The 19,932-nt window shown below is 40.8% G+C and overlaps 1 protein-coding gene and 1 long non-coding RNA gene across 2 annotated transcripts in view; both read right to left on the bottom strand.

The window, feature by feature from the left end:
• The window catches only part of LOC114664335 (zinc finger protein 721-like), an 86,299-nt gene that overhangs the window by 27,088 nt on the left and 39,279 nt on the right, over positions 1-19,932 (bottom strand). Inside the window, 1 exon segment of the mRNA XM_051932315.1 lies at positions 262-1,182. Coding sequence (XP_051788275.1) covers positions 262-1,182 — 921 coding nt within the window.
• On the bottom strand, positions 3,952-18,884 carry LOC127527922 (uncharacterized). Its single transcript, XR_007935102.1, has 3 exons — positions 18,834-18,884; positions 11,867-11,956; positions 3,952-4,141 (listed from the first exon to the last, which is right to left on the bottom strand). It is a non-coding gene; the product is annotated as an uncharacterized LOC127527922 (long non-coding RNA).

The following is a 19,932-nucleotide window of genomic DNA, read 5'->3' as shown; positions in this document are numbered from 1 at the left end:
AAAAGCACTGTCCCACATCAGTGAACATTAAAGGGAGAACCCCACCACAACTGTAGATGAGACAGCTTTGAAACTGCAGCAGCACACTCCCATGTGTGTGAGATGTCAGGCTGGCTCTTGCCCAGCTTCAGGTCATTTTTGTGGACCTAGAATATTATAGCATCATTGTTAAACAATAGGTTCCTTCTGTATTCATTCTATTTTTGGGAATTGGTCATTTCTCAGGTGTGTTCATTCATGTTGGGCTGCTTCATCCTGAACTGCTTTGTGCAGTGTGAATTCTTCTGTGGTTCTGACAAGTGCTACTGGTGGAGAATAGTTTACCACATTCAGAACAGAAATATGGCTTCTCTCCAGTGTGAATTCTTGTGTGAGAATGAAGATTGCTTATATGCGAGAATCGTTTGCCACAATCAGAACAGCAATATGGCTTCTCTCCTGTGTGAACTCTTGTGTGGATCTGAAGTTGGCTACTAGTTGTGAATTGTTTCCCACACTCATGACAGCAATATGGCTTCTCTCCACTGTGAATTCTCGTGTGGGCTTGAAGATTGCTATTGTTAGAAAATCGTTTCCCACATTCAAAACAACAATACGGTTTCTCTCCAGTGTGAATTCTTGTGTGGGATTGAAGACTGCGTTTGTCAGAGAATTATTTCCCACATTCAGAACAGCAATATGGCTTCTTTCCAGTATGTATTCTTGTGTGGGCCCAAAGATAGCTTCTTTGTGAGAATTGTTTGCCACAGTCAGAACAGCAATATTGCTTTCCTTCACTGTGAGTCCTTGTGTGGATCTGAAGATAGCTGCTGGTTAAGAATTGCTTGCCACAGTCAGAACAACAAAATGACTTCTCTCTACTGTGAATTCTTGTGTGAATCTGAAGATGGCCTATTTGCGAGAACTGTTTTCCGCATTCAGAACAGGAATATGGCTTCTCTCCTGTGTGAGTTCTTGTGTGTCTCTGAAGACTAGTACTGCAGAAGAATCTCTTGCCACATTTAGGACAACAAAAAGGCTTCACTCCAGTGTGAATTATTTTATGTCTCCGAAGACTAGTACTGCTGGGGTACCGTTTGCCACATTCAGAACAGCAATATGGCTTCTCTCCAGTGTGAATTCTTATGTGGGACTGAAGGCTGTTATTGCTAGAGAATTGTTTTCCACATTCAGAACAGCAATATTACCGCTGTGTTGCATGACTCCATTTATGTTTAGACGTGGATTTTTCTTTAGAAGTTTGAAAAGAATCTGCATGATGTTGTTCAACGTTGGTATCGTCTACCCTTGTTAACATTTCTGCCTGTTGTGATCTACACTGCAACGAGGCTGGTATCAAAATCTCTGTTCCAGATGTCAGTTTTTGCACGTTTTCATTTTGCTGTGGTATACAATGAAGAGAGCTCTGAAGAAACGAAGATGAGAAGGTGGGGGCTCTATGTGGTAAATCTGCAAAGACACATAAATGTACAATTACAAGTAAGCTAAAATGCTTCAGAAGGACAACTAACAACAGGTAATCATTTAGTGTACAACAGCATATTCCTGTTGAAATCAACCAAACCCATTATGAATGACTAGTCCTGATATTTTCTTTTTATGGGTGAGAGATTATGTTTCTTCTGGTATCATTAGACAAACCTGTACATAAATGAAAGACCTGTGTGTGTGTGTGTTTGGAGCAGTCCACTCTGCTCACAATCAGCCATGGGAGTTGGTGTGAATTCTACCAAAGATGTAGAGGCCTATAGATGTGTGACATACACTTATGCATGCAAGCACTTTTACATTTTTTGGCACTTGCATGCACTTCACTTCTCATTCAAACCAAGCACACAAACTCAGCTTTGTGGTACGTGCATGTTGTACGTTCACACAACAAGCTACCATACCTTTGCCCGAGATCGGTTCCAGCCTGTTTCACTCAGTTTGTGCCCCAGCTGCACTTGACTACACATCCATCTCAGACAAGATACGTCCTGTCCTGGGCCACTTGCCTCTTGATGCCTCTGCAAGTTCACCAAGTTCATGGTAAAACTGCTAAGGAGTCTTCAGGTTGTTTTTTTGTCCCAAAGACCCCACACAGCTTGTTTATATAAAATAATAAATAATTTTTTATTGTATCAGCCTTATTGTTCACTTTGCAGTACTTAATGAAACTCCCTTTTTTTTAATACAGTATTTAAAACAAATAATAAAGTGTCACATGTGGATCAATAACAACCCACTTTGTAATTATATTCTTTCACATTGATAATTACCAACCATTTGCATGTTGATCTTTGTGAAGCCCTTGGGTTGAAGTAAAGGTTTGGAAGTAAGAGCAGTCCCAGTCAGTGAACAGCAGCCTGCCATTCAACATCCCTTGGGTTAAATACCCATCCATCTGTCCATTATCCAACCCGCTGTATCCTAACTACAGGGTCACGGGGGTCTGCTGGAGCAAATCCCAGCCAACACAGGGCGCAAGGCAGGAAACAGGGCGCCAGCCCACACACAAACACACACACCAAGCACACACTAGGGACAATTTAGGATCGCCAATGCACCTAACCTACATGTCCTTGGACTGTGGGAGGAAACCCATGCAGAACATGCAAAACTCCACACAGGGAGGACCCGGGAACCGAACCCGGGTCTCCTAACTGCGAGGCAGCAGCGCTACCCACTGCGCCACTGTGACGCCCTGGGTTAAATACATGGAGAATAATATGGGCAGGGAGACAGGTAAGAGTTTACAGATAACAGATGTAGCGGGTCTTGTCATTTCTTCCTATCCTCCATTGAAGAAAGAATCAAAGAGGTTTGTTCCTTTTTACGTTTGGTGCACGTGATTATGTGATATAACAAGTGGGAAGAAGGAGTAGCTGACTGGAGTGCAGGTCTAACAGTTTGGTCTTTTAAACCCCTCAAATGTATAGCGCTCTCTTGGAGGATTATGGGTAAGGCTATTTCATTGCATTTCACCTACCTGCAACAGCAGTCTCCACTGTGTGCTTTCCATGTCTGCTATCAGGATGTATTGATGGTTGTATGTGGAACTGTGATCTTTCTAATAAAATTATATTTGAATAACTTGTAAATATGGTAAGAAGCGAAAATATGCTTTGCCTTTTCAGGTCAGAATTAAACAAGCAAGCATTATCAATTTCAGATAGACCTTAAAGTAAACTTTAACGATCTTTACATTGTTTTTTTTTTGTATTATAACACTTACCTTCTCCATTTTGACTTGCACATGATGCTTTCCCAGTCTCTTCCATGCCAGAATCCAAAGATTCAGTCTTAAGCAGCACAACATGATCTTGGAGGATGTCAGCTCTACTTTTTGTGAAGCCTGTTCCAGGTAGTTCTTCATCTTGACAGGCATACTGATGGACAGCCTCTGCTTTAAGGACTTGGTTTACAGTTTCAGTTTTTTGCCAGTCAGTGAGATCAGACGTTGGCTCAGACTCTTCTTTAATGACTGCTGGTCCCCATTTACAATCCTCCTTTTCAATGCCATAAATTTGATGTTGCGCAGCTTCTCATACATGGTCTTCCTCCTTAATGTTCACCTTTCTTGTGTTCTCCATGGTATACATGGGAGGGAGACCCCTGTGTAGTGTAAGATGCTCCATTTCATTCCCTTGTTGTACTGTGCATGGGGTGCTTGCACTTAAATGTTGCGGTCTCTTGACAGACGGTCTTACCTTGAAATCCTGCTGTAAGTCCTCCACAGAAAAAGGATATGTCCCAAAGGATACTGGGTAATTGAGTCTTTACAGAGAACACCAAACACTTCCAATTAGCAGGAGCAAAAAAAGCAAATGACAAGCAGTGGCAGGCCTGATCATTTGCATTTGATACTTCACAGAAATGGGGGGTCCCGTCACCAGCACAACACTTACAGGTGCACACAGCCCCTCGGGTCACTGAAGGGTGACCTCAGCCTAATACAAAATACACCAGCCAATCACGTTGAGCTCAAGCCATTTTCTTTCCTCCAGTCTGTGCAGCACCTGCCACATTTCTCGTCATTATTTTCATATTATGAGGTTACTTTACTCACTTTATATCCCATCTCCAGAGGGTCTTAGATAGTCAGATGCTCCTCTTCCATCTTCTATAGGTTACTGGAAATGGCAGCTTCTCTTTTTCTCTGTAGATCAAACAGAGTAAAATAAATTCAGAATTGCACTAAAAATATCGGAGTCAGCTTCTTCAACCTTTCCCCATAGTTGTCTGCTGCCTTTGAACCCATCCAGCTGCTCTTGTCAGGAAAGTTTTCTGGAGTTTTTATATGTTTCTTAAAATATGGAGAACCAAGCTGCACAAGTTATCCCAGATGTGGGCTCACGAGTGTGCGGTAAAATTTAAATATACCATCAGACTACTTGTACCCCACAACACATGAACACTCTTGTAGTCTGACTGAATGCTTCCATACACGATTTGGCTATAAACGGTGGCGAGTCCCATAGGACACCTGAATGTTTCTTGTAATGAGAACCTGATACCTTCAGATCTGTCACTTAAGTGTGTTTACATTGTGATGGATGGCCGGCTAACTATCCCAGCCCTCACCCCCAGACCGCCAGGTGGAGCTCTCCCGACAGCATGGAGGTTCCCTGAATTCCAGCAGGGCCTCATGGACCTTGTAGTTTGTATGCACAGCCCTGCTGGATACCATGGGGGCCACCGGGAGTCGCTGTAGTGAGGCTGACAAACTATTATGTGCCCTATAACCTGGAAGTACGTCCTGGTCACATGAACAGGAGAAACGACGTGCTTCCAGGTTGAAGAGAAGGACTTTTACCCTGACCTGAAAGGAATGAGGACTTGTGGATTATGGGACAGGAACCATTTCTGTGTCAGGGGGTATAAAAGGACGCTGGGAAAGCCCTGACATTGAGCTGAGCTGGGAGGTAGGGTGGCGAAGTGTCTGGGAGAGGAGGCGTAATTATTGTATTGAGAGTATTGATTATTGTATGTGTAGTGTGGAGTGGAGGGTGCTTTGGGAACAGTATTATTATTTAATAAATAATAATTGGTCTTTTACCTGGTGTTTGGCGTGGTACCTGAGGGTTGAAGAGGTCAATAAAAGCCTCTACTGCTACAACATACGCACAACAACTGGAAAAGGTGAGTAACCCGGTTAAGGCAGAAGCCTGGTTTCTGTGTACTAGGAAGCTCTCCTTTGGCAAAAGTCTACAAAGCTTTAAGACTAAGCAAAAAAAAAAAAAAGATGAAATGGCTGCTGTGAATCTGAAAACAAGCATGGAGCCGGTGTCTTCTGAGATTGTGCTGCTAAGCGTAGCACTGTATGTTCAGCTCACTAACATATATAACGATTTCTGAAATATTGAGACAGATTACTTCAACTAGGAGAAGGAATAACGTGATCACCAGGGAATGAATCTTTGGGGGGCGCATCAAACCATTTCCTACCTGTGGTGTCAGGATGAATGTGTGGTGCAAAGACAAGCGGCAACTAAAAAAATCTGTAACTGTAACCCAGTGGAGGGTTTACATGGCCACATGACTGCAATCTTAACAATAAAGATACCAGAGTGGTATTTCTGAGGGATGCCACAAGGAAACCATTTTTGGTCCCCAAATGACCCCTCCACAGGAAGATTCCAGAAAGAACCTGCATTTATTTTGATCTATAACAGGAGCCATACAGGAAGTTACAGAAATGTATTAGGACCACGGTGAAGAAAAAAAAAAAATATATGAAAAAAAAAACTAAATGTCAAGAATAAAGTGGAAATGTTGACTTTATTCTCACCATTTATGTCGAGATTAAAGTCGACATTTCCACTTTATTCTCGTAGTTTATTTTGTCAGTAGAATGTCGCAAACTAAACTTCATCTTAAAATGAAAGCTTAATTTACTAGATTTTCTCAAACCCCACCATAAGTTAATGTAGCACATTAAATGCTTTATATTAAGTGTTCCCGACCCAGTTGTTAATCACTACGTGCTTCTTAAACTGACTTCCTCTTGCACTAGAACACAGAATACATTCACTTCATGATATTCCTGCTCCCTGAACATTTAAAATGCTAAAATAAATACTTGATGTCATTTTCATGATGAAATGTATTAAAGCATGGGGGGCACGGTGGCGTGGTGGTTGCACTGCTGCCTTGCAACAAGGTGGCCCCGTGTGTACCCTGCCTTGAATTTGCATGTTTTTCTGGTGGGTTTACTCGGCGTGCTTCAGTTTCCTTTCAAAGTCATGTAGGATGTGGGGTTTTGTTCTGCTATATTGACCCTGCTAGTGTATGTGTTGCTCGTATTCACTCTGCGATGTGCTGGCGCCACGTTCAGGATTTGTTCCTGCCTCATACACGGTGCTTGCTGGGATGGGTGCAACCCTGAATGGATGGCATAATTAAGATTTTTTTTAAAGTTCTGAAAACTCTGAGGTCTAAGTTTATAACTAGTTTTAATTTCACAAAGATGTTTATTGTGTGGTGCTTAGTTATTGGAGAAAGAAAAAGGAAGGATAGGAACTGGGGGTTTAGTACATCAGAAAGAGACATCATGCATGTAATAAAGAAAGCCCGCTTAGAAGAACATCCATTGAATTCTGTGTTCATGTCTCCGACCACCAGATCACAAACCCAACATTTACACAATATTTAAGTTAAACCTGTGCGATAGCTATTCATACATCCAGTTTTTTGGAGCTTCGTCACACCTGTCATAAAGTTCTCTACACTGAACATACACCTGGGGACCACTTACTGAGAGGGAGCAGCACTATAGCCACGCCACCGTGCCCCCCGCCACCCATGTTTAATACCTGCTTTAATGCATTTCATCATAAAATGATATCAAGTATTTATATTAGTATTCTGAATGTTCATAGAGCAGGAATATCATGAAGTGAATGTGCGGCGATCGCTGCCGGCACCTCCTCAGTGCAAGAGACAGTCAGTTTAAGCGTAGAGATTAACAACTGGGTCGTGAACACTTAACACAAAGCATTTAATGTGCTACATTAACTTATGACAGGGTTTGAGAAAATCTAGTAAATTAAACATTCATTTTAAGATGTTTAGTTTGCGACATTCTACTGACAAAATAAACTACGAGAATAGAGTGGAAATGTCGACTTTAATCTCGACATGGCAGAATAAAGTGAAAATGTTGAGAATAAACCCAACATGTCAACTTTAATCTCGACATTTCTTTTTTTCTTCACTGTGTCCGTATTTTTTTTTTCACCGTGGCCCTAATACACTTCCATTAATAGGTGGTGACAGATTTGTGAAATACCAGTGGGGTCCCGATTTTAAAAGGACTCTCACTGCATACAATAGCACAGGCCAAGCCCAGGTCTTCTTGAATTATTAGAGCTCTGCCACGTCACCTACCTTGCATTCCTGATTTCACTTTTATTCTACATATAAGAAAGTTTTTCAAAGCACAAAGAACCAACTTCATAGGCAAAGAATCTGTCCCAGAATGAAATTGTCAAGCAAAGGTTCTACAAGGATCCAGACGACCCACTAAAGAACCATAAAATGCCATTAAAGAACCAGGATTTGGAAGAGTATGGGCTACTCATGGAGAAATGTACATCTGTAAACCCATTTTCTTTAACCGGAATAAGGGTACACAGGGCATTTTTGAAACCCGGTTTCTGTGAATCACCAGGTTAGTAAAGCGCAAATGGACGTATCAAGCATCTAATTATATGTCATACAACTTGTTCGACTTACACAATTTACCTTTATCTTCATCTGGTGAATACCAGCTTATTTAAAGGGATGTTACCCTCTTTATTGAATCTGCTAATCCATCAGTGCTTGCTTCTTCTGCAAATTTAACTAAGCGATCATTTACATCCTTGTCTAAATGTTCAATAAATAACTGTGATGGACTGGTGTTCTTGATTCTTTATTGTTCTTCATTCTTTAAGCAAATGCTCTTTGCAGCAATTGTGCTGTATTGCGTATGTATGAATGGCACGACTTGCAGTGTGTCCAGCACCGGCATACGGGTCAGGGTGAGCACACACAATGATTTTCTCACCACTTTCAGCACTTTAAAGACTCACCGGTACCGACAGCCGATCACAGGCAGCCACACGCTATACGATTTTCTCACTGCTTTCAGCTTTGATAGGTCGGGGAGTCCTCCAACGTTTAAAGGCTTGTTTGTACTAACAGACAATCAGAGGCAGACATACATTATGCAGTTTTGCAGACTCACAATATGTTAGAGGCTTTTTTAATAATCTCATGGTACCTGCACAATTTGATACTGTTCAAGATTCAAGAGTTTTAGTCATCACACGCACACATGTGCAGTGAAACGAAAAAGCTGACCTACTCCAAGATTGTGCAAAGAAAAGCAAACACACAACAGAATAAATCTCTCTATTATAAAAAAAAAATCTTGGAAGGAGATGAGACGTGATTTTGTCAGAGAGACACTTACATGTACCATGAGAAAGAGATTTAACCACACCCGGGACCGGAAATAAAGGACAAAGTAGATGACAAAGTAGAACATCATAAAGAATTCAAAAATGTTGGTGCGGTACACTTGCACAGCAGGTTAGAGATAATGGAAGTACAAAAATTCAAAAGTCTCAAGAAAAGCATAGTAAAGATCGCATTAGTGCAAACAAATGGAAATTATTACTCCGTGAAATAATGGAACAGCAAAAAGAGATCAAATATATTGTTCGGATTTAAACTTTAAGTTGGAGACTTGTAGATCATGTAATTTGTGTTGCCAGCGAGAATTAAAAGCTTCCAAAAATGTTGTTATGGTATGAAGTCCCACGAGATGGAGACTTTTAACGTGAGATTCTTTCAAGTCACGCCCTACTTACAACTATTTTCAAACAAGACCAGTCATCTAACCTCAGTCGTGTGAATGCTTTTGTCAGACACACTTCCTGTGCTGTTAGTGCTTGTAAATTTTATCAGGACAACAATTTTATACGTTCTAGATGAAACGTCAACAACTAAGAGAAGAAGAATGAGCACGAACAAACATTCGAGAAAGTCATTTTATTTAATAGAGAGAAAGAAACGATATTCACTCACAGGCAGTTAAACATTGTGTTGTCACAATGAAAGTCCAAACACAGAATCAAAATTCAATGCGAACTTGAAGAAAAGTTAATTCCAGATATTGTTTTTACTAAAATTTTAAAGTAAAAGTGAAAGCAATGCATATGTAACAATCCCCATGAAAATAACAATCTTTTTAAATTGTACATCCGGTAAATCAAACTCAGGGGTGGGCGAGCGAAGTGAGCAGGGGGCAGAGCCCCCTAGTAATAAAATTAAGAAAATGATAATAACATTAAATAAAAATTAATTTGAATTTAAGTTAAACCTGATTAAAATGTAGTTAAAATTAGAAAGAGTAAAAAGTATAAAGTGGCTGTGCTGGAAGTTCAAGTGAGTTTTAGGTTTGAATGTTTGTTAGCATGTGAAACTTCAGGATTCTGATGGCCTGAGGGTAAAAGCTCCTCTTGATTATGAATGATGCTATTTTGCTGTCTCTCTCTAGGCACAGCCCCCTAGTATTAAAAAACAAGTCATTAGGTGTGACAGGGCACCCAATGTCACTGCATTGTAACAACCGAGTAAACTGAGCTGTACATTTGCTGTTAGCAAAGCTCAAGGGCTAACAGGGGAAAATGTAAAAATGATTAGCATCAGTTACCCCACCAACATTAAAAACACTAAAAAAACACCAACTTAACTGCAAAATCCAGGACAAAACAATATCCCACTTATTAATATGCATTAGAGCAATAGTTTTACTGGACTCTGTTTACATTGTGTCTCAGATAGGGTCTATCTATATCTCTCTTTCACTCCTCCTATGGAGCTGGCCAATTATTGAAAGGGGGAAAAGTCAGGCAAGGTTGTCCTTCATGTACTTCCGAGTCCGATCATTTAACTGTGAGGGGAGTTTCAGCAAACCCATGGCACTCCTCACAGACCAGAGACAGTCACTCAGTGAGAAGTACTTCAATGGGAATGAGTGCGTCAGAGATGGAAAGAGGCAAAGGAGCGCCGCTCCACATTAGAGCAAAGCGCACTCATGACAGGCAGCAGAAGGTAGCGACTTTCAGTTAAGGTGCAAACAGCACTTTTACTTAGATGTACTTTCATGAACTGCATTTCATTTATGAAATTCATTAGATTTGTTTGTGTCTTGAATTTGCACTACAATTGTTAAAAAAAATACAAAGTGCCATTTAGTTTTACAGTATGGACTCCATCCATCCATCCATTTTCCAACCCGCTGAATCCGAACACAGGGTCACGGGGGTCTGCTGGAGCCAATCCCACCCAACACAGGGCACAAGGCAGGAACCAATCCCGGGCAGGGTGCCAATCCACCGCAGAACATATACTTTGCTACAGTAAAAAAAAAAAAAGTAAAAATTCAAGATCTGAATAGAAGCGAAAATAAAACGAAGGTGAGCAACAAATAAAAGATTTCACAGAGCTCACGTTCAATAATATTCTTATGAGGAACCCCGCCAGTAAGAGCGGTCATCATCATTGACAAATTTAATAGGCAATCACAAACTCTCCAAAAATTATTTGCGTCTTCACGACTAGAATGTCTCTTAATATGAAGCAGGTTTGTTCCTTTTTACGTTTGGTGCACGTGATTATGTGATATAACAAGTGGGAAGAAGGAGTAGCTGACTGGAGTGCAGGTCTAACAGTTTGGTCTTTTAAACCCCTCAAATGTATAGCGCTCTCTTGGAGGATTATGGGTAAGGCTATTTCATTGCATTTCACCTACCTGCAACAGCAGTCTCCACTGTGTGCTTTCCATGTCTGCTATCAGGATGTATTGATGGTTGTATGTGGAACTGTGATCATTCTAATAAAATTATATTTGAATAACTTGTAAATATGGTAAGAAGCGAAAATATGCTTTGCCTTTTCAGGTCAGAATTAAACAAGCAAGCATTATCAATTTCAGATAGACCTTAAAGTAAACTTTAACGATCTTTACATTGTTTTTTTTTTGTATTATAACACTTACCTTCTCCATTTTGACTTGCACATGATGCTTTCCCAGTCTCTTCCATGCCAGAATCCAAAGATTCAGTCTTAAGCAGCACAACATGATCTTGGAGGATGTCAGCTCTACTTTTTGTGAAGCCTGTTCCAGGTAGTTCTTCATCTTGACAGGCATACTGATGGACAGCCTCTGCTTTAAGGACTTGGTTTACAGTTTCAGTTTTTTGCCAGTCAGTGAGATCAGACGTTGGCTCAGACTCTTCTTTAATGACTGCTGGTCCCCATTTACAATCCTCCTTTTCAATGCCATAAATTTGATGTTGCGCAGCTTCTCATACATGGTCTTCCTCCTTAATGTTCACCTTTCTTGTGTTCTCCATGGTATACATGGGAGGGAGACCCCTGTGTAGTGTAAGATGCTCCATTTCATTCCCTTGTTGTACTGTGCATGGGGTGCTTGCACTTAAATGTTGCGGTCTCTTGACAGACGGTCTTACCTTGAAATCCTGCTGTAAGTCCTCCACAGAAAAAGGATATGTCCCAAAGGATACTGGGTAATTGAGTCTTTACAGAGAACACCAAACACTTCCAATTAGCAGGAGCAAAAAAAGCAAATGACAAGCAGTGGCAGGCCTGATCATTTGCATTTGATACTTCACAGAAATGGGGGGTCCCGTCACCAGCACAACACTTACAGGTGCACACAGCCCCTCGGGTCACTGAAGGGTGACCTCAGCCTAATACAAAATACACCAGCCAATCACGTTGAGCTCAAGCCATTTTCTTTCCTCCAGTCTGTGCAGCACCTGCCACATTTCTCGTCATTATTTTCATATTATGAGGTTACTTTACTCACTTTATATCCCATCTCCAGAGGGTCTTAGATAGTCAGATGCTCCTCTTCCATCTTCTATAGGTTACTGGAAATGGCAGCTTCTCTTTTTCTCTGTAGATCAAACAGAGTAAAATAAATTCAGAATTGCACTAAAAATATCGGAGTCAGCTTCTTCAACCTTTCCCCATAGTTGTCTGCTGCCTTTGAACCCATCCAGCTGCTCTTGTCAGGAAAGTTTTCTGGAGTTTTTATATGTTTCTTAAAATATGGAGAACCAAGCTGCACAAGTTATCCCAGATGTGGGCTCACGAGTGTGCGGTAAAATTTAAATATACCATCAGACTACTTGTACCCCACAACACATGAACACTCTTGTAGTCTGACTGAATGCTTCCATACACGATTTGGCTATAAACGGTGGCGAGTCCCATAGGACACCTGAATGTTTCTTGTAATGAGAACCTGATACCTTTAGATCTGTCACTTAAGTGTGTTTACATTGTGATGGATGGCCGGCTAACTATCCCAGCCCTCACCCCCAGGCCGCCAGGTGGAGCTCTCCCGACAGCATGGAGGTTCCCTGAATTCCAGCAGGGCCTCATGGACCTTGTAGTTTGTATGCACAACCCTGCTGGATACCATGGGGGCCACCGGGAGTCGCTGTAGTGAGGCTGACAAACTATTATGTGCCCTATAACCTGGAAGTACGTCCTGGTCACATGAACAGGAGAAACGACGTGCTTCCAGGTTGAAGAGAAGGACTTTTACCCTGACCTGAAAGGAATGAGGACTTGTGGATTATGGGACAGGAACCATTTCTGTGTCAGGGGGTATAAAAGGACGCTGGGAAAGCCCTGACATTGAGCTGAGCTGGGAGGTAGGGTGGCGAAGTGTCTGGGAGAGGAGGCGTGATTATTGTATTGAGAGTATTGATTATTGTATGTGTAGTGTGGAGTGGAGGGTGCTTTGGGAACAGTATTATTATTTAATAAATAATAATTGGTCTTTTACCTGGTGTTTGGCGTGGTACCTGAGGGTTGAAGAGGTCAATAAAAGCCTCTACTGCTACAACATACGCACAACAACTGGAAAAGGTGAGTAACCCGGTTAAGGCAGAAGCCTGGTTTCTGTGTACTAGGAAGCTCTCCTTTGGCAAAAGTCTACAAAGCTTTAAGACTAAGCAAAAAAAAAAAAAAGATGAAATGGCTGCTGTGAATCTGAAAACAAGCATGGAGCCGGTGTCTTCTGAGATTGTGCTGCTAAGCGTAGCACTGTATGTTCAGCTCACTAACATATATAACGATTTCTGAAATATTGAGACAGATTACTTCAACTAGGAGAAGGAATAACGTGATCACCAGGGAATGAATCTTTGGGGGGCGCATCAAACCATTTCCTACCTGTGGTGTCAGGATGAATGTGTGGTGCAAAGACAAGCGGCAACTAAAAAAATCTGTAACTGTAACCCAGTGGAGGGTTTACATGGCCACATGACTGCAATCTTAACAATAAAGATACCAGAGTGGTATTTCTGAGGGATGCCACAAGGAAACCATTTTTGGTCCCCAAATGACCCCTCCACAGGAAGATTCCAGAAAGAACCTGCATTTATTTTGATCTATAACAGGAGCCATACAGGAAGTTACAGAAATGTATTAGGACCACGGTGAAGAAAAAAAAAAATATATGAAAAAAAAAACTAAATGTCAAGAATAAAGTGGAAATGTTGACTTTATTCTCACCATTTATGTCGAGATTAAAGTCGACATTTCCACTTTATTCTCGTAGTTTATTTTGTCAGTAGAATGTCGCAAACTAAACTTCATCTTAAAATGAAAGCTTAATTTACTAGATTTTCTCAAACCCCACCATAAGTTAATGTAGCACATTAAATGCTTTATATTAAGTGTTCCCGACCCAGTTGTTAATCACTACGTGCTTCTTAAACTGACTTCCTCTTGCACTAGAACACAGAATACATTCACTTCATGATATTCCTGCTCCCTGAACATTTAAAATGCTAAAATAAATACTTGATGTCATTTTCATGATGAAATGTATTAAAGCATGGGGGGCATGGTGGCGTGGTGGTTGCACTGCTGCCTTGCAACAAGGTGGCCCCGTGTGTACCCTGCCTTGAATTTGCATGTTTTTCTGGTGGGTTTACTCGGCGTGCTTCAGTTTCCTTTCAAAGTCATGTAGGATGTGGGGTTTTGTTCTGCTATATTGACCCTGCTAGTGTATGTGTTGCTCGTATTCACTCTGCGATGTGCTGGCGCCACGTTCAGGATTTGTTCCTGCCTCATACACGGTGCTTGCTGGGATGGGTGCAACCCTGAATGGATGGCATAATTAAGATTTTTTTTAAAGTTCTGAAAACTCTGAGGTCTAAGTTTATAACTAGTTTTAATTTCACAAAGATGTTTATTGTGTGGTGCTTAGTTATGTGGAGAAAGAAAAAGGAAGGATAGGAACTGGGGGTTTAGTACATCAGAAAGAGACATCATGCATGTAATAAAGAAAGCCCGCTTAGAAGAACATCCATTGAATTCTGTGTTCATGTCTCCGACCACCAGATCACAAACCCAACATTTACACAATATTTAAGTTAAACCTGTGCGATAGCTATTCATACATCCAGTTTTTTGGAGCTTCGTCACACCTGTCATAAAGTTCTCTACACTGAACATACACCTGGGGACCACTTACTGAGAGGGAGCAGCACTATAGCCACGCCACCGTGCCCCCCGCCACCCATGTTTAATACCTGCTTTAATGCATTTCATCATAAAATGATATCAAGTATTTATATTAGTATTCTGAATGTTCATAGAGCAGGAATATCATGAAGTGAATGTGCGGCGATCGCTGCCGGCACCTCCTCAGTGCAAGAGACAGTCAGTTTAAGCGTAGAGATTAACAACTGGGTCGTGAACACTTAACACAAAGCATTTAATGTGCTACATTAACTTATGACAGGGTTTGAGAAAATCTAGTAAATTAAACATTCATTTTAAGATGTTTAGTTTGCGACATTCTACTGACAAAATAAACTACGAGAATAGAGTGGAAATGTCGACTTTAATCTCGACATGGCAGAATAAAGTGAAAATGTTGAGAATAAACCCAACATGTCAACTTTAATCTCGACATTTCTTTTTTTCTTCACTGTGTCCGTATTTTTTTTTTCACCGTGGCCCTAATACACTTCCATTAATAGGTGGTGACAGATTTGTGAAATACCAGTGGGGTCCCGATTTTAAAAGGACTCTCACTGCATACAATAGCACAGGCCAAGCCCAGGTCTTCTTGAATTATTAGAGCTCTGCCACGTCACCTACCTTGCATTCCTGATTTCACTTTTATTCTACATATAAGAAAGTTTTTCAAAGCACAAAGAACCAACTTCATAGGCAAAGAATCTGTCCCAGAATGAAATTGTCAAGCAAAGGTTCTACAAGGATCCAGACGACCCACTAAAGAACCATAAAATGCCATTAAAGAACCAGGATTTGGAAGAGTATGGGCTACTCATGGAGAAATGTACATCTGTAAACCCAGTTTCTTTAACCGGAATAAGGGTACACAGGGCATTTTTGAAACCCGGTTTCTGTGAATCACCAGGTTAGTAAAGCGCAAATGGACGTATCAAGCATCTAATTATATGTCATATAACTTGTTCGACTTACACAATTTACCTTTATCTTCAACTGGTGAATACCAGCTTATTTAAAGGGATGTTACCGTCTTTATTGAATCTGCTAATCCATCAGTGCTTGCTTCTTCTGCAAATTTAACTAAGCGATCATTTACATCCTTGTCTAAATGTTCAATAAATAACTGTGATGGACTGGTGTTCTTCATTCTTTATTGTTCTTCATTCTTTAAGCAAATGCTCTTTGCAGCAATTGTGCTGTATTGCGTATGTATGAATGGCACGACTTGCAGTGTGTCCAGCACCGGCATACGGGTCAGGGTGAGCACACACAATGATTTTCTCACCACTTTCAGCACTTTAAAGACTCACCGGTACCGACAGCCGATCACAGGCAGCCACACGCTATACGATTTTCTCACTGCTTTCAGCTTTGATAGGTCGGGGAGTCCTCCAACGTTTAAAGGCTTGTTTGTACTAACAGACAATCAGAGGCAGACATACATTATGCAGTTTTGCAGACTCACAATATGTTAGAGGCTTTTTTAATAATCTCATGGTACCTGCACAATTTGATACTGTTCAAGATTCAAGAGTTTTAGTCATCACACGCACACATGTGCAGTGAAACGAAAAAGCTGACCTACTCCAAGATTGTGCAAAGAAAAGCAAACACACAACAGAATAAATCTCTCTATTATAAAAAAAAAATCTTGGAAGGAGATGAGACGTGATTTTGTCAGAGAGACACTTACATGTACCATGAGAAAGAGATTTAACCACACCCGGGACCGGAAATAAAGGACAAAGTAGATGACAAAGTAGAACATCATAAAGAATTCAAAAATGTTGGTGCGGTACACTTGCACAGCAGGTTAGAGATAATGGAAGTACAAAAATTCAAAAGTCTCAAGAAAAGCATAGTAAAGATCGCATTAGTGCAAACAAATGGAAATTATTACTCCGTGAAATAATGGAACAGCAAAAAGAGATCAAATATATTGTTCGGATTTAAACTTTAAGTTGGAGACTTGTAGATCATGTAATTTGTGTTGCCAGCGAGAATTAAAAGCTTCCAAAAATGTTGTTATGGTATGAAGTCCCACGAGATGGAGACTTTTAACGTGAGATTCTTTCAAGTCACGCCCTACTTACAACTATTTTCAAACAAGACCAGTCATCTAACCTCAGTCGTGTGAATGCTTTTGTCAGACACACTTCCTGTGCTGTTAGTGCTTGTAAATTTTATCAGGACAACAATTTTATACGTTCTAGATGAAACGTCAACAACTAAGAGAAGAAGAATGAGCACGAACAAACATTCGAGAAAGTCATTTTATTTAATAGAGAGAAAGAAACGATATTCACTCACAGGCAGTTAAACATTGTGTTGTCACAATGAAAGTCCAAACACAGAATCAAAATTCAATGCGAACTTGAAGAAAAGTTAATTCCAGATATTGTTTTTACTAAAATTTTAAAGTAAAAGTGAAAGCAATGCATATGTAACAATCCCCATGAAAATAACAATCTTTTTAAATTGTACATCCGGTAAATCAAACTCAGGGGTGGGCGAGCGAAGTGAGCAGGGGGCAGAGCCCCCTAGTAATAAAATTAAGAAAATGATAATAACATTAAATAAAAATTAATTTGAATTTAAGTTAAACCTGATTAAAATGTAGTTAAAATTAGAAAGAGTAAAAAGTATAAAGTGGCTGTGCTGGAAGTTCAAGTGAGTTTTAGGTTTGAATGTTTGTTAGCATGTGAAACTTCAGGATTCTGATGGCCTGAGGGTAAAAGCTCCTCTTGATTATGAATGATGCTATTTTGCTGTCTCTCTCTAGGCACAGCCCCCTAGTATTAAAAAACAAGTCATTAGGTGTGACAGGGCACCCAATGTCACTGCATTGTAACAACCGAGTAAACTGAGCTGTACATTTGCTGTTAGCAAAGCTCAAGGGCTAACAGGGGAAAATGTAAAAATGATTAGCATCAGTTACCCCACCAACATTAAAAACACTAAAAAAACACCAACTTAACTGCAAAATCCAGGACAAAACAATATCCCACTTATTAATATGCATTAGAGCAATAGTTTTACTGGACTCTGTTTACATTGTGTCTCAGATAGGGTCTATCTATATCTCTCTTTCACTCCTCCTATGGAGCTGGCCAATTATTGAAAGGGGGAAAAGTCAGGCAAGGTTGTCCTTCATGTACTTCCGAGTCCGATCATTTAACTGTGAGGGGAGTTTCAGCAAACCCATGGCACTCCTCACAGACCAGAGACAGTCACTCAGTGAGAAGTACTTCAATGGGAATGAGTGCGTCAGAGATGGAAAGAGGCAAAGGAGCGCCGCTCCACATTAGAGCAAAGCGCACTCATGACAGGCAGCAGAAGGTAGCGACTTTCAGTTAAGGTGCAAACAGCACTTTTACTTAGATGTACTTTCATGAACTGCATTTCATTTATGAAATTCATTAGATTTGTTTGTGTCTTGAATTTGCACTACAATTGTTAAAAAAAATACAAAGTGCCATTTAGTTTTACAGTATGGACTCCATCCATCCATCCATTTTCCAACCCGCTGAATCCGAACACAGGGTCACGGGGGTCTGCTGGAGCCAATCCCAGCCAACACAGGGCACAAGGCAGGAACCAATCCCGGGCAGGGTGCCAATCCACCGCAGAACATATACTTTGCTACAGTAAAAAAAAAAAAGTAAAAATTCAAGATCTGAATAGAAGCGAAAATAAAACGAAGGTGAGCAACAAATAAAAGATTTCACAGAGCTCACGTTCAATAATATTCTTATGAGGAACCCCGCCAGTAAGAGCGGTCATCATCATTGACAAATTTAATAGGCAATCACAAACTCTCCAAAAATTATTTGCGTCTTCACGACTAGAATGTCTCTTAATATGAAGCAAAACGTTACTTGCCAGTTTCGGACGCGAGAGTGACGGTGAAGAGAGCCGTGGTAGACACAGAAACCGATGGACTGGTGTACGCACGGCTTACCACACGTCGGCGAAACAGATAGCGGATCACCATTTACGAGTCTCGTTTTACTTGAGAGCCGTCCGTGGCACGTGAAAGCAGCCCACCGTACGACCTGGCCGCCTTGCACCCATCACCCATCAACAGGCTCGTGACCTTCGAATCTGTGACCGTCCAAGCGCGAGCCCAAGTGAGGCCAGAAACACCCACCAGAGTTGAGGCTCCAGCACTGCAAACTAAATCTCTAGCACCAATGAGCTCCGGGGTGCTACTCTCCCCTTCGTTTTCATTTGTTAAATAAATAAGCAACGTTTCACTTCAGATAACCTACATTTCCAGACAGTTCAATGCCATTTACCAATGCTCTCTGTGTTACAGTGTGAATAAAGCCAGTTAGCAACAGAAAAAGTTGTACTTCCGGTGGCGAAAGAAATTCATAATATCAAAATAAAGGTCCTTAACCCTAAACTGCTAACGTCTAACTGCTAAACTTCAAACTTTCAAAGGCGACTATCTTGGAAGTTGTGGAGATTTTATTTTTTAAAAGTGGGTTCAAGAATGGCACCATTTACTGTTAAAGAATCAAACACTTTGCATTTTTCTTTGAATTTGGAGAATAGCCCAAATAACATGAATAGATAGATAGATAGATCAGGCCCCGTCTTAGGTATTATGGGGCCCTAGGCGAAAGGGGGGTCCAGGGTCCCCCTGAGGGGGGCAGAGTCGCCCTGGAAGCTCTGTGAAATGCATGAAAATTAGACCAAGGAGTCGATCCGGGGCCCCCTGAACGCCGGGGCCCTAGGCGGTCGCCTACTTCGCCTATGCCTAAGGCCGGGCCTGATTGGGACAAATAATGCTGTAGTATATTTAAGTATATATGACAATTGCTCACTTGGACAATTTGTTTTGGGGGCCTCCAAGAAGGCGGGGGCCCTAAGCTATAGCTTGTGTAGCTTATACGTAAATCCTGCACTGAGATAGATAGATAGATAGATAGATAGATAGATAGATAGATAGATAGATAGATAGATAGATAGATAGATAGATAGATAGATAGATACTTTATTAATCCCAAGGGGAAAGTCACATATTTGAATATACACATGTATTTTTTTCAGAATTAGCTAATCTTTTTAATGCATTAGAGCAGGGCTAGCGCTTTAAATAATGCTGCCTGTAGTAAGGCCTATTTATAACCTTTTTAGGTGTAAAATCCATCCAACCATACATTTTCAAACCTACTTATCCTTAGCAGGGTTGTGGAATAGCTGAAGCCTATCAAATCAGGACTCAGGTCTGTGATGATAAACCTAATTCACATACAATACATATTGCGACACAGACTTCACGGTAGAGTACATTATTAAAAAAAATGGAAAAACAACAAATGAATTGCTTAAATGCTCAGGAATGGGTGGGATTAGAAAATT

This window comes from Erpetoichthys calabaricus, chromosome 1 (genome assembly GCF_900747795.2).
Source record: "Erpetoichthys calabaricus chromosome 1, fErpCal1.3, whole genome shotgun sequence".
In the NCBI taxonomy this organism is placed as follows: Eukaryota; Metazoa; Chordata; class Cladistia; order Polypteriformes; family Polypteridae; genus Erpetoichthys; species Erpetoichthys calabaricus.
Note: the sequence above shows the minus strand (reverse complement) of the source record. Positions and strands in the feature narration are given on the sequence as shown.